Source organism: Convolutriloba macropyga, chromosome 5, assembly GCF_964194025.1.
Source record: "Convolutriloba macropyga chromosome 5, txConMacr16.3, whole genome shotgun sequence".
Taxonomy (NCBI): domain Eukaryota; kingdom Metazoa; phylum Xenacoelomorpha; order Acoela; family Convolutidae; genus Convolutriloba; species Convolutriloba macropyga.
In genome coordinates, this window is record NC_134472.1 from 9721658 (window position 1) to 9744430 (window position 22773).

A 22773-nucleotide genomic window follows, 5' to 3' on the forward strand; every position below is an offset into this window, starting at 1 on the left:
GGTCCAAGACAGCGCGTCAAAGCTCGTTGGGCTAGAGAAAAGCCTCACTTGTCAGAAGTGCACCAGGAAATTCGCGACTGTGAAAGGCCGACGAATTCACGAGTCACGATACTGCGGCAGAGAAAATGCTGGAAGATCTGGCATTTTCTCCTGCAATGTCCACGATCGAGATGGAGTGGAGTTCGAAACTGTAGAGGCTTTCAAGTATCTTGGTTCTTTCGTGAGCTTGCAACATGGTGACCTAAAGGAAATCAGTGTCAAGTTGGCGGAAGGGAAACAATGATTTGCGAGCTTTCAGAAGCTTTGGAAGAGCAAACAACTTAGTATTCCCCTCAAATGCAAGTTATACAGAGCTCTCGTGTTATCAGTGGTATTATATAGCTCTGAAATTTGGACCATGAAGAAATCAACGCAACGGAAACTTGAGAGCTTTCACACCAGTTGTCTGCGAAGGATAGTATGTTTTTCATATCTGGAGAGGATGACAAATGAAGAAGTACTGGCTAGATCACGTATGTCGACACTTTCTGCAATGATCATGATTAAACGGTTGAAAAGGTTTGGCCATGTCCTGAGGATGAATGACGATCATCTAGCGCTCCGAGCCTTCACCTGGGAGCCGACAGAAAATATCGTTATGCTAAACGAGCTCCAGGGGGTCAACACAAGACGTGGATGGATAAACTTGAAGAAGATTGCCCAAGGAACAACATGAGCTACATCACCTTACGACAGAAAACGAAAAGAGAGTCTAAATCTCGCTTCAACAGTTTTGTCGACAGCATTTCCTGGATTAATTAAACCCAAATAAGCTCAAACTTATATGCATTTTATTAACTTGTTTGTACTTATTGTCATTGTTCCTTTATTTCTTTATGGAAGTTAAGTGTTCAATCACTAGTAGTAGTAGTAGTAGTAGTAGTAGTAGTAGTAGTAGTAGTAGTAGTAGTAGTAGTAGTAGTAGTAGTAGTAGTAGTAGTAGTAGTAGTAGTAGTAGTAGTAGTAGTAGTAGTAGTAGTAGTAGTAGTAGTAGTAGTAGTAGTAATAGTAGTAGAAGTAGTAGTAGTAGTAGTAGTAGTAGTAGTAGTAGTAGTAGTAATAGTAGTAGTAGTAGTAGTAGTAGTAGTAGTAGTAGTAGTAGTAGTAGTAGTAGTAGTAGTAGTAGTAGTAGTAGTAGTAGTAGTAGTAATAGTAGTAGTAGTAGTAATAGTGGGGGGGGGGCGAAATCCACACTCACCTCCCCGTGGGGTTGCAGAACTCAGTCCCGTAAGCTGAGCTAACGAGGAAATGGTCTTCTATATGTTGGCGAGACCAGTTGTATTATAGCCAACAAACAAATAACAAGATTTCAACTGATGAGAAAGGTCCTGAGTCCCAGTTAAAGGGTGCTAAGAATCTCGAGGCTGAGGAGCATTGGCTTTGACCATCCAATAACTACAGAGCATTGCTGTACAATTCAAGAAGCTTAATTGGCTTGAATAAAAGTCTGAAACTGGCAGACATGGTAAAATTTGAATGTTTCGAGATTCTCTTCATTTCGGAAACATGAATAACCAACAGCATTAGTAGTAGATAATGTTTCCCTTCAAAATACAACATCACGAGAGCTGACAGACCAGCAACAAGAGACAATATATCTTGTCACGGAGGAGTGATGATTGCAGTCAACAACGAAAACAAACAACACGAACTCTGTATCGAACATTTACACGCTCGAGTTAGAAACAGCTGCAGAATTGTGGTACTTGAAAGCCAAGACCCTACATACGTCCTCTTGCTCTTCAAACAGCCCAGTGGTAGCCCCTACAAGCTAGCCTTTGACAGCAGACTTTCAAACGTTAATGCTACATCAAAGTAGATTAGATGTAACTGCTGATTTGACATACACTTGGCTGTTTGATTTGATTGAGATTGTTTGCCTAAAAGAACAAAATGACGGCGGAACTTGCCTCCCTGAAATATCGATAAAGACTTCTCATGAAATTAACAATTTCAATACACTCAAACGAAAAGCAGCTAATTCCGGAACAGCATCAATAGATGCGAAACTGATCGCCAAAAAAAGTCGAGGCCTTAAACTACAGAAAGCGGACAGGAAGGAGTACGAGCACAAAATATTTGCAACTCGACAAAAGAACAGAAACTTCAAACATTGAAGAGATTGCAGAGAGATAATCTACCACTAAAACTGACAAATAAAGCCACAAGCACAGAAGCCAGCACCAATTATAATAAATCCGCCCTCTTCATTAAGTTCTTCGCATCGGTAGTAACAGACGGAAACTATTGTTTCTTTGAACCACCACCAAATTCAATCCTACGGGCAATCCAACCTTACCATAAACAAAGATAAAGTCCAGAATAGGCTAAAGCTGCAAAATGCGACAAAAAAATGTGGACCCGACGCAATAACACCAGTTTTATTTAAGAGGCTCAGGAAAGAACTCTCGAAATCAATAACGTGTATTTTAGACAACATCAAAAAATTGAAGAATTTCCCAAGCAAAGGGAAAATAGTCAAAGTTTGCAAAGACGACGATTGATGAGAAGTGTTTATTTATCGGCCAGTCACTCTGTTGAATTTAAAGGTATCAAAGGTCTTTTAGAAGCGCTTGTCCTCCTGTCAAAGATTCTCGAACTTAATATCTCAAAAAATCTGTTCATGTTAATAAGAGATTACCTAACTGGTAGATCACAATATTTGAAGATCAGCGACGAAATACTGGCTCCACTATTGTTAGCCTCCGATGTTCCACAAGTTTCAGCCTTAGGACCTCTATTTCTCTTGATCTGTATTAATCAGCTCTGGTACGACAACATTGACTGACTCCCCAATTAGAAAAACGGCTAAGGCTTTGTTTCTCATAAAACGAAACACATCATCAATTCTGTCGAGGGAAAGCAAGTTGCATCTATTTTGAGCGATCCTCAGCCCTTCGCTGTTTTTTGCTTCGGAGTGCTGGGACCTTAAAACGACAGACCGCTATAAACTCGAGAAGTTCAACAAAAGCATGTTTAAGAGGATTTGTGTTTACGAACACTACAGAAAGGCGATTCTACGGACGAATCTACTCCTGCCTCTCTACTTTAGAGTTCTTAGGGATCTTCTTCTCCTCAGCTACATTTTCAATGCTCAAAACAACATCGAAATTTCAAAGCATCTGAAGACATCTGGATCTGATCGACGAAAAAGAATTGTTCACTGGTCATCAGATATGGACACCGAAGACAAAATCTCTTGTACAAGACAGGACACAGAGTGAACACTCTGGAACAACAAATTGATTTCCTCGAATGCAAACTAGAAAAACCACTTCTAATCACACTCATGTGGAGAAACTTTCAAAGAAGTTGGTCCTCTACATGTACTTTCGAGTCTCTATGCCAAAATTGTTGTGCAAACCATTCGATGTAGTGCAGTAACCTTGGGACTACTGTACCAGGTGGTTCACCCACTATGTCATAACAAGAACAATAATAATAATATTAATAATAATAACAACAAAAATAATATTAAAAACAACAATAACCATAATATTAAAAATAAGAATAACAATAAAAGTAATAATCATAAAAATCATGATAGACATAATATTAATAATAATAATAATAATAATAAAAATAATAATAATAATAATAATAATAATAATAATAATAATAATAATATTAATAATAATAATAAAAATAATAAGAATAATAATAAGAATAATAATAATAATAATAATAATAATAATAATAATAATAATAATAATACTAATAATAATAATAAAAATAATAAAAATAATAATAATAATAATAACAATAAATATAATAATAATAGTATTAATATTAATATTAATGATAATAATAATAATAATAATAATAATAGTAATAATAATAATATTATTAATAATATTAGTAATAATAACAATAATAATAATAATAATAATAATAATAATAATAACAATAATAATAATAATAATAATAATAATAATAATAATAATAATAATAATAATATTTATAATATTAAAAATAATAATAATAATAATAATAATAATAATAATAATAATAATAATAATAATAATAATAATAATACTAATAATAATAATTCTTATAATAATATTATTAATGATAATATTATTAATTCTCCGCATTTGTTCGACTGGCATTTTTCTCACTTCAGATAATAGGATTTACCAAAATCCGTTTAATTTCAACTTATTCAGCGCCTACTGCAGTCTTCGGATTGTTTTGCCTGTCCCAAACAATGACGGCTATATGACCGTCACCTCCCTCATTCGATCTGCCATGCACTGTGCAGAAAAAGAAAATGTTATCTGTGTTCGGTTTAAATCTAAATTTGTTCATGGATCTTGCCTTGGAAATGATTATACAACAAAATGCATTCGAATTATATTATGGTCTTGTCCGAGTTGTTGCCAATTTTTACAACAGAGTTATCAGCCCTTGATCGGTTATCTGCGCTTCAAATTGTATTAGAAAAAAACAACTTGCCAATTTCTGAGTTTCAATCACTCTAGCTGGAGATAAATTCTCTGAATATACCGGGTTACCCGCATCTTGGAACTGCTTTTAGAAATTGGATTGACAGCACCTATAGCGATCGTAATTGAAAGAAACAGAAAGCTGAAGGAAATTTAAAAATTTTTATTGACAAGAAGTCTCAACATAAAAAATCGAAAGTTTTCAAGACGGTCAAAAAAAATTTATATCAGACGAAAGTCAGTGCAATTAAAAGGCCACCGAAAATATGTCATCTCTACATTGGCCGCTTAAACAACTCTCTCTCTCCAAGGATGAAAAAAGAGAATATTGCAAAAACAAGGAGTTGAACTACTGTTTAACAGTGGAACATTTGGAGAGCAATTTCCTCTAAAATCAATCGTTTGCTTTCAAATTCGATAATGATAAATTTCAATCGACCATTTTCTGGCCTGATAATATCTCATTTCACGATTTAATCAGAAAAAGTTATGAGAAACGATTATCATAGAAAGCGAGGGAGGGGCTTGCTTCCTTCGAAACACGACTATCTGATTTAAATCTGTCTCCGACTGTGTAAAAGTTTGTTTATGTAGTGCAAGGTCGTTTCGCAACAAGAGCTCGCAAATAAGAAATCATATTGAAGCTAATGATTTTGACCTCATAGTTTCAACCGAAACTTGGATCAAAGATTTAGGAGTTTTATCTCCAGCAGTCTTGCCCAAAGGGCAATTATTTCGTTAGTGCAAAAAAAAGAAAAAAATGGCGGAGGATTATGTTCGAGTCTTCATTAGTGAGTTAACATCATTTTTTGGCGAGAATATGCTCTTGTTCTAGTAACACTTTTTTGTAGTTGATATGAATATGCTGATGATTGTGCTGCTATCAAATGATGCCTAAAAAAATTTGATTTTCTGGCTGAGTTTGATTGCAACAGCAGGTTACTGTTGCTACTCACAAATGTGACGAAATTTTAGAAAAGATTTTATCAACCGCGGATGTTGAAGTATCAAAAATTTTGTCAATTTTTGTTACAAGCTCACAGAGTTGGAGTTGTACACTTTGAACTTCTGCAAAAGCACGAGATTATATCTAAAACGAAGTCCTCGTTTCAGAAAATGGCAAAATTTTGAGGTGGTAGCGTTTGCAGAAAATATTGTTGCTCCGATCGAATGAGATAACCCTAAAAATGTTTGGAACAGGGTTTCATTGAACGAAGTCAGCTATATTGACAAAACTATCCTCTGAAATCTAAATATATGCGAAATCGTACGTGCCTTTTCTTTGACGATGATTTAAGAACGATGAAAAGATCGAGGAGAAATTTTGAGAATGCTAACCAAAAGAATTGAAACTCTCAAATCAAATGCCGGTTTTTGAATTCAGTTTTGGAGTATTTTAAGCTTTTTGCCAAAAAGATACGTGGATACTTCGACAAATGTGTCGCTAGTGAAAATAAGCGTGTTAGGTATTCTATGCTGCAGCCAATTTAAGAGAAAAATAATGTAGTCCCGCAACATTCAAGAGTGGAGCCTAAATAACTAGCAAAGAAGGTTAATGAGTTCTTTGTTAAGAATATAAAAAAATTGTTGGTATCATTACCTCTAACGAATGGTCTAAATTCATAAACAACTAATTTGAAAACTTTTCAGTTGTTTACACTTAGTGATTTGCAATTATTTCCACTGAAAATTTTGCACAGTAAAGCACCGAGTGATGTAAAAACAACGAGGTGATGTAAAATTGTTTTGACAAACTCTTCTGACAATTTCATTGCGTTAATTGATTTAACTGTACAGAAAGGATACTTTTCAAATCAAATCAAACAGGAGTCGTGAAGCCTCTCATAAAGAAGTCTTACGTTGAACCTGAAAAGTTGTCGAGATATCGCCGTGTGACAAATCTAAGATTGCTGTCAAAGTTATTAAAAGAGTTGATTTTGAGCAAAATAGTTTGTATCCGGAAGCGAATAATCAGAGTGCTTTCCATTGCTCCCATGCAGGGGAAACGGCTTTGCTGAAAGTCTTTAATGATCTTCTTTGTTACCTGGATGATTCGCGCGCCCTGATGTATATTGGGTTAGATTTGTCCGCAAAGTAGGATATTATTGATCATCAGTTTTTATTTGAGATATTAATGAAGTAGATTGGTTTGCATCCTGTGGTATCATTGTTTACCAAATGTTATCCTTCCAACTGATCGTAACAACTAATAGTAAATGGATGTCTTTCTGGTAACGTTAAATTTAAAACAGGTGTTCCAAAAAGTTCGGTTCTTGGTCCTTTACATTTGCACGGCGACATGCTGCGTTAAGATGATAAACTAAAAAGCAGGAAAAAACTATCAACTCTACGCTGATTATACCAATCTTTTTTCACATTCGGTTCGATCCTCTTTCAATGAATGTTTGATGATATTCAAAAATATGCAAAATAAAAATTCAATGCGGATAAGAGTTAGTTTATCATTATTCAGAAATGTATGATTGTTAAACATAGTCTTTTATCATTGCCAGAGGATGGTGACTACAATGAACAAGTAAAAGTTCTAGGTTGTTATATTCACGGTCGACTTATTCTGCAACGACAGGTCAAAATTTTTTGTTCCGATTCTTTTAATTATCTCCGTATAGTGTGGGCAATTCGATATCAAGTTAAAACATCAGTCCTAATTGAGTTAATTACAGTTTTAGTGTTATCGCGTGTTGACTACTGTAATTCGCTGTATCTTGGTCTGCCAATTTTTTTGTAAGCAAAATTTCAGCGAATCATGAACTTTGCCCCGCGTTCGATTTTTCGATTGTCAAACCAACCGTGTCGTAACTGAAGCACCTGCACTGGTTGCCAATTATGCATTGTGTTCAAAATTCTTTTGTTTGCGCATCAGCCTTGTAAACTCCCACTATAGTAGTAGTAGTAGTAGTAGTAGTAGTAGTAGTAGTAGTAGTAGTAGTAGTAGTAGTAGTAGTAGTAGTAGTAGTAGTAGTAGTAGTAGTAGTAGTAGTAGTAGTAGTAGTAGTAGTAGTAGTAGTAGTAGTAGTACTAGAAGTAGTAGTAGTAGTAGTAGTAGTAGTAGTAGTAGTAGTAGTATTAGTAGTAGTAGTAGTAGTAGTAATAGTAGTAGTAGTAGTAATAGTAGTAGTAGTAGTAGTAGTAGTAGTAGTAGTATTAGTAGTAGTAGTAGTAGTAGTAGTAGTAGTAGTAGTAGTAGTAGGTAGTAGTAGTAGTAGTAGTAGTAGTAGTAGTAGTAGTAGTAGTAGTAGTAGTAGTAGTAGTAGTAGTAATAGTAGTAGTAGTAGTAGTAGTTGTAGTAGTAGTAGTGGTAAAAGACTCAATTCAACTTTCGGGAAGTACAAAGAAGTTTATAAAATCAAATGATATGAGGCAAAAATTAGCTTTTCAACCACATAGGCGACAGTATCATTCTATAAAGAATGTACCAGTACAAGACGCATTTTAATCGAAGTATTAAACGGCATGTCGAAAGAAATAATGTTTCGCCGCAGAATATCATTTGCTGCGCGTGTGTACCTTACGTATAGTTTCGCATCACTGTTGACTGTTTGAGTAGCTGGAACTTCGAATAGGCTGCAAGAATGACAATTTTTTATGCAAGTCTATTTGAGTGTGTTGGATTTTCCACAGAAGTATGAGATATATTTTGTTGAGCTAGAAGCATATCGGTAGCATATCCAGCAATTGAAGAGCCGAAACATACTCTTATGTTGGAAGAATCCATTGTATAAACCTTTTCTGGAAGCCTTCAAGGGATCTTAGTGATGAGATTGATCCATTTCAGGCAGGATACCCAAATAAAACAACGGAAAGCAAGAGGCTTCGATAAAGCTTTTTTTTCCTATGTACACGAGTAGAAAATGGAATATGCTTTTTCGGAAAGTAGAAAACGCTATTGCATTTCGCTAGCTTATACTGAATATGAATACTCTAAAATAGAATTTTGCAAGCATGTAAGCTAATTGGCAATACTTGTATTGGAAATCGTGAAACAAAACACGATGGTTACAAAGTCTAAATTTTATTACAATTTATTTGTCCCCAAAATTTGCTAATTTTGGAGGACGTTCGTTCTCCTATGCCGTCGTTGTTGATTGCAATAAACTCTTGTTTGATTTGAAACATACCATTTGAAACTTTTGGCGAAAACTCAAAATTTATCTTTTTTAATTTTCCAGCACAATTGAGATTTTAAATGGTGCTTAAACCAATCATAACAATATTAATTATAATTAAAACACTCAATCAATTTTCAGATGAACTGAAGAAGAAATTGCCAATTAAAATTTAAAATGATTTAGAAAAACAAAAGTTTTTGAACATTGCGTTCATTGTCAGGTTTAAAAATCAAATCATTTACAAAGTATGTAAACTTGTCTATGACTCTAATTCTAAGAAAGGAGTTAAAATAACAACAAATTTTTGAAATTATTTACATTCGAAATCACATTTACAACAGTTTATTTAAACATATTACACAAAAAATAATTCAATCTTTATTCCGGAGTTTTTGAATATCCCAGGTATAATGCTTTCTATTCCTGAAAAGGGATTTTTACTCTACTTTCATTCCTATCTGTTGTTTTTTTTTACTTGTAGGGTTTATCAAATTTTCGAATTAACATGTACCAGAAAAATTTTTGAGTTCCAAAAGCCAAATTCGTTGTACTTAAACTAAAACTTCAATGTCAATTCCGCGTCCCCGGTACATATTGCTCTTATTTAATTGCAGTTTCAGCTTTTTGATGTAAATCGCTTCTATTTTCATTAGATTTTCAACCCCGCGACATGCGTCGAGAATCTCCATTTCAATATTTTTCGCTGTACCACAACCTTCAACGAGGTGTTGTCCCACAGGTGAATCCTTCCTTTGATGCTCCGAACTTCAAGTAAAACAAGTCGGCTGATTTAGCCAACATAGATGGAACTGCATCCATTAAATGTGACATTATATACCACATGGGATTTTAGACTCTTTTTCAAAAGATGATCTCAAGGTGGGCGAGCAAGTTCTTGCTATTCTCGTTGTGAAAAAGATTTGAATATCCCCATTTTTTCAGTCTTCTTGCAGAATTTCGAGTAATGTTTCCTCTGTTTTGTACAAAAAATCTCGGTTTAAGCTCCTTTGAGTCCAGACTTTTAACTTGTTTAATATGTTGTTCATTTTTTTGGGGGGAGGGGGGTTGCTATAACACATTCCTTTGTGACTATTTAATCCAAGGTATCATTAACAATACTTGAAGTGCACTCGGTTGGATATTGATTTTCAGTCCAGAACTCGTTATTTTTCTTAAGAGCTACATCTAAGGATTTCCAGGCACTAGTCGCATTAAAAATCCTATGCACAGTCCCCTGAATTACATTTTTTCAATGTTGTAACGGTGCAAAGCTACATAAATTTAGGATTGTGTGGGTATCGGTCAATTTTTGGTACCAATAACAGCTAATTTTCCTATATTCGTTTACGTTTATGTTTAGATATAGGAATGCCAGGTCTCCACTGCCGTTTGGTGTCTCAAGAGTGAATGGTATTTTTGTGAAGAGAATTTGCATACTCAAGGCAATCTAGAGGGTTCCGCTTGACAGTGCAAAGACCTCTTGAATAATTTCAATTCCTGTGTGTCTTCTTTCGTTCTTTTTTACGCAAAATAGGAACAGATTCATATGATTCCCTGCATGTTTTATACTCCGTGTCAGTAATACCTTGGCATTTTGAACGCATCTAGTTTTGCATGATTTGCACTCAATCATTTTCCCTTCGGAAAGTAGCGCGTTGGTTACAATCAATGCATATTACCTTCGTGTCAGTTCTTTAAACGCAAATTCAACAATTTCTCAATATTTGCACCTGTACCCCCTCGAAAAAAGGAGAGAGAAATTCTTTAAGATTCTTGTAACTGCTACCCTGTTTTGACAGAACAGGCCGAAGCGGCCCATCGCTTTTATGTACTTTAGCAAGTCCTTATAGTCTGGCCGGTTTGCAATCCAGTTTTCCAGAGCCTGTGATAAATCTTCTCATTTATCTTTCATTGTTTCATTAATTGATGCAGACTGCTATTTATCAGTTATTTTTGTTAGATCATCACTTTTTCCATTACGAGCCTCAAATTGATTGGCACTGAGTATTTCATTTAATTGATCCGATTATGTTGTTTGTTTCTTGACACAAAAACAGCAAACTTTATCAAATGGTACAGCAGGTAGTTTTTGATCTTTCAAAAAATCATTAACGTTTTCAACCCCTCTGTCCATTGTGGTCCCACGTACTTTCTTTGCGTACCATTTGGCAGACGTTTCTATTTCACAAAATTTTTCACCATCAGTGTTGTTCTCCCTTAGCTCACGACGTAATCTGTCTACATGCGCCAGGAAGTGCAGTTCATTAAGTTTGTCCCTTACTGGATGCTTTGGACCTAGTGATAAGACGTGCAGGACAAAATTTGGAAGTTCATCACCGTCCAATGTAAAAACAATATTTTGAGATTCATTCCACAAAGGCCTGTCCTGTCTCTCGGACAGCTTCGCTGACTTGTCATTTAATCTCCTACTAATAAATTCGGAATGATTTCTCATTTCCTTTCTAATGCTGTACACAATTGAAAGTAAAAGTTTTTAAACCTATTTCCATGGAATTTCCCTATTCTCCCCAAATTTTTCCTCGAATAATCTACGGCTTTGTTCTGCTCGAATTATTTCTTTCCATGTGAGTTTAAGCTGAAAGCTGTGCACCGCTTGTTCTGAAACAATTTCGTATTGGGGAATTCAAAACTTCAAAAAAGTCGGAACGTTTTACAAGAAGTTACAATTCACTCTTGAGACACCAAACGGCAGTGGAGACCTGGCATTCCTAGATCTAAACATAAACGTAAACGAAGATAGAAGAATTAATTGTCATTGGTACCAAAAATCAACTGATACCCGCATAATCCTAAATTTCCGTAGCTCTGCACCGTTGCAACATAAAAAAAATGTGACTCAGGGGACTGTGCATAGGATTTTTAATGCGACTAGTGCCTGGAAATCCTTAGATGTAGCTCTTAAGAAAAATAACGAGTTCTCGACTGAAAATGAATGTCCAACCGAGTGCACTTCAAGTATTGTTAATGAACCATTGGATTAAATAGTCTCAATGGAAAAGGTTAGACCACCCCCCCCCCTCAAAAAGAACAACATCTAAAAGAAGTTAACAGTCTGGACAAAAAGGAGATTAAACCGAGGTTTTTTTGTTAAATGCAGACGAAATATCACTCAAAGTTTTGCTAGTAGACTGAAAAATTGTGCCATATTCAAACAATTTTCACAACGACAAAACTAAAAAGTTGCTTGCGCAACCTGAAATCATCTTTTGATAATAATCTGAAATCACATGTCGTATATAAAATTACCTGTATGGGATGCAGTTCCATCTATGTTGGCCAAACCCGCCGACATGTTACCACTAGAATTTCGGAGCATCAGAAGAAGGGTTCGCCTGTGGGACGATATGTTGTGGTAGAGCGCATAAAATTGAATGTGAGATTCTAGATGCATGTCGCGGGGTTGAAAAACTATAGACAATAAAAGCTATCTACATCAGAAAGCTGAAACCTAAATTAAATAGGCGCGAAGAGTACCGGGGGCGGGAATTGACTTTGAAGTATTAGTTCAAATACAAAACATTTAACTTTTCGAATTACAAAATTATTCTGGTACAGGTTAATTCGAAATTTTGTCAACCCCAACAAGTAAACAATAACAAAAGATAGGAATGAAAGTAAAAATCCCCTTTCAGGATTAGAAAGCATTATACCCGGGATTTTCAAAAACTCTGGGATGAAGATTGAATTAGTTTTAGTGTAATAAACGTAAATAAATTGTAAATCTGGTTTTAAATGTAAATAACTTCAAAAATTCGTTGTTATTTTAACTAATTTCTTTGAATTAGAGTCAAAGACAAGTTTATATACTTTGTAAATGATTTCATTTACTTTTTAAGCTTGACGTTGAACGCACTGTTCGAAAACGTTCGTTTTTAAATCAATTTAAGTTTCAATTGGCAAGTCCTTCTTCTCTGCATTATTATTACAGCTTTTCCAAAAAACATCGATATTTTGTTTATTAGTTAATATGAAGATTTGACATAGTTTAGGAATTGCTTTAAGCAGTAGTTGTGCCCGAGAATGTATCAACAAATAGGAATGAAAGTAAAAATCCCTTTCCAGGAATAGAAAGCATTATACCCGGGATTTTAAAAAACTCCGGAATCAAGATTGGATTTTAAAAAACTCAGGAATAAATCTAAAATATTAGTTCAAATCATAATTTTTACTAGATGAGAATACATAAGGCGAAAAACATTTTGTGCAGACAAAACGAAAACGTTCCTTCAGAAGGGTCATCTGAGCAAGAGGAAGGACTTGGTAGTGTGGCACGACTTGATAAATAACCCAATCTCCCGTTACAGTTCAAACAACTACCAACCCTGCAGCGTGCCGGAGTTGACATCGTTTCTCAGAACGAACAGAGACCGCTTCAGTGCTATTGTGTACTGTCGATGTATAGGCACAGAGGATTTTTTTCAGGAGCTGCTGAAGTCTGAGGTACTGGTGCTAAGCGTAACCAAGCACCTGATTTCGGAGAGAAAAAGGAAGACGCAGCCAGGAAAGTATTCCCAGCTGCATCAAGAAGCTGGGCTGGAGATGAAGACCCTGGTGACAGTATTACGCCATCAATACAATTTAAGAGGGCTGCTCAAGAAAGGAAAAGGCAAGAACTTGAGCAAAAGGCAGAGGAAAGTGAGAGCCAAGGCAAGAGACACAGACTGAGGAGGAGCTCCTGAACAATCGGGCTTCATTGCCCCCTGTCCTTGAGCGTCTTTAAGGTATCTGGTTGCTGCTACCAAAGTTGTGGCTTGGGTATATTTTGAAAAAATCAAACTGTTTCAAACTTTATCTTGATTACTTGAAAACTTTAAATAAGGTCATTAGCTGCAATTACCGAATTGAATTTCTAAAACAATGCCTTAACAATGATATAATTCCGCATTTTTTGAGGTTTCGCGCTCCTAAAAGTGAAATTTTTTCTGAACAAGCGGTGCACAGTTTTCAATTAAAGCTCCTGAAATAAGAAATAAACCGTGCGGAGAAAGGCCGTAAAGTGTTCAAGGAAAAACTTGAGACAGATAGGAGTAGTTTTAGGGAGAATGTGAAACCAGAACTGATGCCATCCGTTGTTAGCTGCATTGAGCGTGAAATGAGGAATCACTCCGCATTGGTTCAGAACAGACTTAATGGAAAACTTGATAAAATGTCAGAGAGACAAGATAGACCACTAAGGAATGGCTCCCATAGAAATGTTGTGATAATCGATGGCCGTGAACTTCCAAAGTTTGTACTCGACATCCTATCGTTGGGACCTGAAATCCCTGTGAGAGACAAGTTTAATGAGGTGCACTTCCTCGCAGACGTAGACAAACTTGTACGTGAGTTACGCGAGAATAACACTGAGGGTGAGAAGCTTTGTGAAATTGAGGCGTCCGCAAAATGGTATGCAAAAAATGTACGCTAAACCACATTGGATAGAGGGGTCAAAAAGTGCATGATTACCAAAAAGCCAATGATTTGCTGGCGGTACCATTTGACAAAGGCTGTGGTTTCTGTGTGATGAAGAAGTCAACGTACAGGGAAAAACTTGATGAGGTGCTGAACTCAGATCAGTTTCAAAAAGTAGATGGAGCAAAAGATGAACTTGTGATCAAAAATGAGAAACAGATCAATAACAGCGTGCAAAAAATTAATGAAGTAAGGGAAAATTAGTGACAAAATTTATCAAAGACTCAGGTCAACAGGTTTGCAACCAGCGAGACTTTATGGCCTGGCAAACGTACATAAAAAAAGATACACCTGTCCGACCTGTTCTTTCAATACCTGGTAGCAGCTACGAAAACTTAAACAGATCTCTGACATCATTTTTCCAGAAACTACCGGGAGCAAACATTGAAACCAACACGCAAGATGCTAGAAAAGCCTTAGAGTCTCTCACTCTTGAAAATGACAAGCAGATAGTATCTCTTGACGTAAAAAGTTTGTACACCAACGTTCCAGTTAGAGAGGTTATAGAAATAGCTCTAAGAGAACTCTATTCAAGCAACCTAGCTGCAGATATCCCAACGTCCGCAATGAAAAGTTTGCTAAAGCTTATCGTGACGAATGCTCATTTCAAATGTAATGGGATCTGGTATGTGCAATCAGATCGGGCTATGGGTGTATCACTGGTTGTAATAATGGCAATTGTGTGGATGAAATCGTTTGAGGCATCACTGCAAAAACCGGAGCTCAGTGAAAACTTTTCCAGATCCGACCAAAACGGGAAGTGCAAAGACTGTAACCGGAGAGTGACTTACCGAGGAAAAAGAGTAAATTGTGAGTCATGCAAAAACCTGTTTCATGCAAGATGCCAACAAATATCAAATGAGGAATACGCCAACATGCAGGATGTTGTTTGGATTTGTACTTATTGCAGCAATCAACAGACAGTGGGTCATGATAAGGAGATGAAATTGTTTAAAAGGTATGTGGATGATATTATCTGCACGGTTCGTGGTGACCCGGATGAGCATTCAAAATTTGCAAACTCAATACACAACAACCTGCAATTTACCTTAGAAAAAGTGAACATGGATGGGGATTTGGCTTTTCTTGACATTAACGTAAATGTGAGCAGCGAAAATAATATCACCTGTCATTGGTATCAAAAACCCACTGACACTGGAATAATACTGAATTTTCGCAGCTGTGCACCGCTTCAGCATAAGAAAAATGTGATTCAAGGGGCGGTTCGCAGGGTTTTTAATGCAACCTCTAATTGGTTGGCCTTCGATGAGGCTCTTGAAAAGAACAAAACTTGCTGGACCAAAAATCAATATCCAGAGGAATGGTCTTCAAAAATAGTGAATCAGACTCTCGAAAAGATAATAAGTGGCGGTAAAGACCAATTAAGAACAACACCAAAAGAGCATCAAAAAAGCAAGACTAAGTCTACTGATAAGCCAACTATTTTTCTACAATACAGAGGCAACCTTACTCAAAACTTTGCAAGCAAACTGAAGAAACTATGTGAATGGCAAGTAGTTTTTACAACGCGGAAATTAAGATCGTGCCTCCCCACCCTGAAATCATGTTTCGAGAGAGACCTGATATCCCACGTGGTATATGAGATTAAATGTAATGGATGCGGATCCATGTATGTTGGGCAAACAAGCCGGCATGTTACCACAAGGATAACAGAAAATCAAAAGAAGGATTCACATGTGGGTCAACATCTGGTTGAATGTCGTGGCGCCACGAATGACATTGAATGGAAAATTCTGGACGCCTGTCGGACAGTAGAAAAACTAATGATTATCGAAGCTATATATATCAGCAAGCTGAAGCCGGTACTAAACACACGCGATGAATATAGGGGGAGGGAACTCACGCTAAAATTTTAGTTCAAATCATAATTTTGACTAGATAAGAATACATATGGCAAAAAACGTTTTGTGCATGACAAAACGAAATTTGCAAAACCTCCACAAGAGGAATACTTATGGTTAGGGCAAATTCGGAATAACCCTAAAAATACAAGAACATGGCCAAAATCGAAAAATCCGGAATGGGAATGTTTTTAAAGAAATTGATAACAGATGTAAATATGAGATGTAAATAGGCTAAATATTGTATATAGGGAAAAATTTTCGAGTGATTTTGTAGAATAGTTCCTAGAATTGTTTTAATTGTCGTCTCAGACAAATGTAAATACATATACATTTTATCTTTTAACAATTTGTAAAACAGTTTTAACCTGACGATGAACGTTAAGTTCGAAAACGTTTGTTTTAATTTTAAATTTACAAATTGGTTTCCTTTACATTAGTGTAATTAGTGTAAATAAAATGTAAATGTGATTTTAAATGTGAATAGTTTCAAAAATTCGTTGTTTTTTAATTATAGTCAAAGACAAATTTATATATTTTGTAACTTTTCCTGATACCTGGTTTTGAAACTTCGGATACGTAATTCAAGGTCAATAAATTTTAATTTGTCCACAGCATTCCTTTTCAGATACTTTGACCTGTCTTCAGGGCAGATAGCCACTGACCGACTATGGCGAATAATCCAGGTGGAATGGAAAACCAATGGGAGCCAGTTGTCATCTCCAAACGCAAACAAGCCGACACTAAGTCATCAAAAGTTTGTGCCTGAAATGTTATCCATGTTTTTATGATAAAGGATTATATGCAGAGTTGTGTAAACATGTGGAAGAAGATTGAACAACTTGATGAAGGACCGAAATAGAGGGGCAAAGAAGAGGGGCAATGAAAAACATTTATTCTCAAAAAAATGGCTACTACTTTTAATAACAATAACTTTACGTTTGAAGCAATTACAGAAGTCACCTGCGTAGTTTCTGAACTTGAAGGGAGTATTGTATTGGTACAATATAGGTTCTTAGGACTCGAAAGGCCTAAATTTCATCGTCTGATCAGTTTCAATTTTTTCACGCGTGTTTTGATTTTTGAGTAGCTAATTGCTCTTTCAGAATCTGTGTTCTAGAGTAGCTCTAATAAAATCATTTAAAGCTCCTAGCCAGTCATTGCCAGGCAGTATAAATCTGATGCGTGTCACTTTCCTTATCCGGGCTTCTGTTGCTTGAATTTTTGACCACTGTCAGGATTTATAAATATACATAGGAGTTGACTTGCTGCCCCGAGTTAACCGACTACGCTTTTAAGGGATGGGCTTTCTTTTTAATTGACCTCTTTTTTATTTTTATGCTGATGGTTTTGATCTTTATTTCGTGTTTTACTTCGATTTAGCATTGTAGATTTTCGCAAAATCGGAATTTTTAAACGGAAAAGACAGTCAGCAAACGTAATGAGCTTGATGACGTCTTTTCGGTTGCGTTAACTCGTTCCGTAGTGTTATTGAGAGGTGACTACTGTAATTCTCTGTATTAAGGACTTCCAAAATGGATGTTTAGGAAGCTACACTGGATCATTAATTTCTGTGTACGGCCATTATTCTACTTTGACCAACGAATTTGCACAAGTATTTTCTGACATTAGAGTTTAGCACTATATTACTGCAAAACAATACCTCTATGACATCTTTTTCAGCACAGAACATAAGAAGAAAACTAACAGATATGCAGTTGCGATTTGAAATAAGAAAGCTAGAAAGAGATAGCTAAACAATTGATATTTTAGAAGTCAATTAGGGAAAGCTTATCATGATTTTTAGCGATTTATTATTTTTATTAATAGCCGCACATCGATAGCTGGGGCTATTATTGGCCTTCTCTTGGTTTTTTTTTATTTTGTCGTCATGATTTTTGTTACGACCATATCACATTCGTTCATGTAATTTCAACTGAATTGCATGTGTGACGTCATTTTTCGCTCTTAGTGGAGCGAGTTTTTTTTTGTTCATGCGCGTGATTAAATTTTTGGTCACACTTGACTTACCTCACTCTCAAAAATGACTTCCTCACTTTGAAATTGACTTTTATTTACTTTAATTCAAAGAGACAAGGTCAAATAGGTGTGTGTCACTCTAAATGAAGGTTATTAGAGATCAGCTGATGGAGGCAGCAATAACTTATACAGATTTGTAATCAAAATATAACAGATCAGCCCTCAATGAAAAGACGAATTTATTTGGTCTGTCTTTTTTACTGTTTTTTTAGACTGCCGATCTACGAATCTATTGCGGCTATTTTCTGTCAATCTGCCAGCTATTTTAAAGGATTTAATTATCTAAAATTCATAAGAAACACTGTCATTCAAAGGTTTACAGTTTTGAGTTAGCAGTCACAGGCCATTCAACATGTCCATGAGTTTGATTCACAGTAGTACTGCTTGAAGTGTCTCCGCAATCATTGAAGAATTTTACTTTTCGCGTTTATGTCGGTTATCTTGATGAAGTTGGGTTATTGGTTCGCTAGTCGCTGAGAACGAAACCAGAAGTTCTGTTCTGCAACAGCGAGCACTAGTCTGTGGCATTTGTACGTACGGTTTGTAGCCGGTCGAGTAATAGAGCCGGCATCAAGATACTTCAGATTAACGAAGGAGTAATCGTAGTGACTAGTAACTTTAAATAATATGGTACAGGGAGGATATTTAACTTCAGTATAGCAGATTTGTAGTCAACTTGTCCAAGGATCCACTTGTAAGTTTTTCTCTATGCGCTGGACAATGTTCATCCCTTCAACGTTAAGGTAGTAAGCAACCGACGAGTAAATAATAATGGGCAGTATCATGCTCTTGTACAAATTTAGCTTTGTTCGATAGTTTAAATAAAGTGGTTTGTTGCGCCTGAGCATGCAAAAGAACATTCGAGGCCTCTTGCTTCAAAGGAGGGATCCAACTAAGATTGTTGCTAACGGTTACGCCTAGGTCTTTTTCCCGGTTCAAATGTTTCCGACTACGACCACCAAAAGTATAACTTTCATTGCTCGTGCTTCTCATTGATAACTGTGCACATTTTTCTAGATTGAAGCTCATTCTGTTACCAACGCTCCATTGGTAGATACCATTCAATTCATCCTGGAAGTTTATTCCGCTATTTCTTTCTATTAAATGGACTTTGCATCATCGGCAAAGAGAAGAGGTTGAGAGGCGACAAAGAGTAGGTAAATCATTAATAAATACATTGAACAGTGACGGAGATAAAGTAGCCACCTGAGGATTACCACTGCTAGCAATCAAAAGAAGATCAAAGTCATTTTTCTCGTTTGAGACATTGAGATCGGTTTGAGGGGTAACATGCAAGTAGTTCTAAAATGTTTCTCCGAATACCTGTTCGATGCAGTTTTGTCAGGAGAAATCCCTGATCGTCACAATTGAAGGCCTTTTCGATATCAGTGTAACTATTTCGATTTTTTTTCTCTTTTGCAAATAGCCCCGTAGATTATTGTCGCTATTCTACAAGGTTCACTGCCCAAGAGCAACCTCGTTGAAAACGAAATTCGCTGTTGTGGAGATTGTCTTTGTAATCGGGGAAATAAATTGTAAAACAATCTAAGTTGAAAGACCTTTTCAGCAATGTTTATTAAGGAAACCGGTCGATAATTTTCAACGTTGATTTTCCGTTTTTAAAAATTGTTATGAAAACAGAGCACTTTGAGCCGAATGTAATTTACTAAGCTGCAAACATCTGCGTGTAATTACGTAGATTGACCTTGATAGGGATGGCGCACATTTTTAGAAAATTAGTTGAGGTAGCCCGTAAGGTCCCAAATTTTACTTAATCTAACCCCTCGAGAATTTGATACGAGATTCTCTATGATAAGAATTCATTAACGGAAATTGTAATTCCGTTGTCAGATTCGAAAACAAGAAAATTGCGGATTGGATAAAAACAGATAGGAAAAAAGGTTGCAAAAAATTGGCTGTATCCGTTGGCGTTTGCGGTAGTCATCGTTGATGGTAATGCAAATTGATTGAGAAAGGGGAAGTATTTGTAGAGCTTGCTGCTTAATCAGCTTGCTGCTAGGTTCTCTTCGTAAGTGGTTAGGTCATTTGAAATCGGGTGATTAACAATTCTGAGTTGTTTAACTAACGTGAGTGATTGACAGTTTGCGAGAGAGTATTGAATTTGTTTTGTAAATTTGGCGCGGAGGAGAAACAAATGACTGAAGCAAAAGCTAAAAATACGCTGCGGATTTTTGCGAAAGGTGATTTTTTTTGTCGTTTTTGATCAGTATTGTGGCTAGAATGGGCTTATCATCAGACTTTAGGTTACCTGGATCAGAGGCATCCATCAGACTTTGGATGTCAATACCTCTTGATGTGAAGATGAGATCGAGTATTTTTGAGTTCGTAGTAAGAAAGTCAACTTTCTGTTCGAGTTGCAAGGTATGCATAATTTGGATGAATGATGACTCTGAGGCTTTTGGAGAACTGTGATACTTCCAATCAATTCCACTAAAGTTAATGTCTCCGCAGATAAAAATTTCGTTACATTTAATTTTTTTTCAAAAGCTCAAGAAGTTCTTTGATCTGAGTCATTTAATGAATACGGACTGTTTGAAGGTGGAAGATAAATACAGGCAATAAGTGTTTCTGATGACGTTTGATGCAACATACAAGCACAACAATACCCGTCAGACTTGAAAGTCAAGATGAGCTGTGAAGATGAGTAGGATTGGTTGACTGCAAGCAAAACTTCTCCATGAGTTGTACCACCTTGAGCATTTGCGGTTTGGTGCCATCGATAAACCGAACAGTAGCTTAGAAAATGTTCTGAGTCCGATATTTGAGCAGGAAGCCTTGTTTCACAGAGCCAGAACATCGATACAGTTCGCCAGAGCAAATTGGGACGACTTACGCTTTGTTGCATTTGAAATGCTTGAGTTGAATTGAAGAATATTAATGGGATTTTTAACCGAGTCTTTTCTAGAGAACCAACATTTAAGGGCGACTTCTGAATCTTCCAGCTATAGCTTGAGATTGAGGATTTTAGTTTTTTGCTGGTATATCCATGGTCTAAAAGTTCTCTTTGCTTCTTCAGCACTTTGTTTTGAATCTCTTGTTTTTCTTTACTTAAAGACCGTTCAATAAATAAACCTTGTGAAGTAGGATTTTGGGGAAATCTTTGAGGCACGAGCTAACAGTTTCCGTGCAACTAGCTATTTTTTGAGCCTAACGAGTATTGTTCTTGTTCTGGCATTACCCTTGTTAAAGGCTCCGGGTCGACGAAACGTTTCGATTTCATATTGATCACAACCTAAGTGATTTACAATTTCAGTACCTTTGTTTTCTTCGTGATCAATGACTTGTCCTTTCTAGGTTTGGATAATTTTCCTGTAGGAAACTCAGGTATCTCAGAATTTTGATTTCAAAGTCACGGTCGTTTCCATTATTGACATTTACTTTTGTTGAGTTTACTAGCACATCTGTAGTTGTTCGGGTTTAGAGTTTCTGGTGGTTCGCGGAAAGTGCGCTTAATCTCATGCTGAATGTTGTTTAGTTGCTGAGTGATCGCTTCAAAACTAGTTTGAAAGCTGTCATTTTCTCGAAGGTTTGGGACTGATTCTTGGACTAAACACGACAAGTTTTCATTCGTTTTGCTGAGGAATTCGTTCAGCTCATCGTCAGATAATTGTACTAGTTGGGGAACAGTGGGGTAATAGTTGTTGTCTACAGATCCTAAGCGTGTTCTTGAATTGGAAGAATCCTCACTACCAGACATACTTGAGGATTGTTGATGGTTATGGAGAATTGGGGTGATAAATATTAATAGAATTTTAAAAAATTTGTGGTCTTAGAAATTCTAGCTCGATGCACTGATGAGTGGAAAAACTCAGGCTCAGCGCGAGAGGGAACAAATCTTACACCACAGGGAGGGGTAACGAACGAAAAGAAAAAATAAGCAAACGTTGATTTGGAGGAAAATTTTTACACGGACATTAAATTGCGATTGAGTAAATAGAAGGTCAAGTCTTTTTGATATCAAAGGGTACCAATGAACGTGGTTAACTCAAGTTCGGCTCCTAAAGAAAAAAATCAAAAAAGAAAATGCTGACTTCTGTTTTTTTTGTGTTTCGGTAACTTGGACATAAAGTTAAGTGAATGTCACGTTAAAGTTTCCCAACGTGGCAGTTACAACCCTGATTTCCCTTCAAGACTAAGAGGAACGTAAAATCTTATCAATTTTCGGCAAGTTTTGGACTCAATTTACGCAAATTTTTGAACTCTTCTCAATTCTGTATAATTTAATTCAGAATACTTTTCTGCATTGTATTTTGTCGACAGAAATTCTGCAGGGATCAGTTTTGGCGCCAGTGCTTGTTTCTGATGAAATTCTTCATTGTTCCGTAATTTAGTACGATTTAGTAAAGTAGAATCAATGTTGGCTGGAAACTGAACACAGAAAAAAAGATTGAGTTTGTTTGTCAGCAAACGTAATGATCCTTTTGGTTGAGTTCACTTGTTCTGTAGTGTTACCAAGAGTTGATCGTGGTTGTCTGTTTTATGAATGTTTGGTAAGCTACACCGGAGCGTTATTTTCTGTGTACTATCCTTATTATACTTGCCGATGACACCGACCGCCAACCTTGAGAAGACTTCACTGGCTAAAATTTTGGCACAAGGAAATTCAGATCTAGTTTCTGCAGACAAACATTATCTTTCGGCGTTTCAAGTGAATGGAGTAAATTGCCATTCGAGTTAAATCAATCACATCTGAAATTCGGCTGAGAAGATTTTGATTCCTCGCGCTATTGAGTTTATGAATAGTGTTTAATAAAAAAAATTCTG

The 22773-nt window shown here is 36.2% G+C and overlaps 1 protein-coding gene across 1 annotated transcript in view; it reads left to right on the plus strand.

Annotated features, from left to right (window-relative positions):
* The window catches only part of LOC142339117 (endothelial differentiation-related factor 1-like), a 242983-nt gene that overhangs the window by 183528 nt on the left and 36682 nt on the right, over positions 1–22773 (plus strand). Inside the window, exon 2 of the mRNA XM_075388856.1 lies at positions 16575–16705. Within this exon, the coding sequence (XP_075244971.1) occupies positions 16619–16705 (87 nt within the window). The 5' untranslated portion in view covers positions 16575–16618. The remainder of the gene's footprint in view (positions 1–16574; positions 16706–22773) is intronic.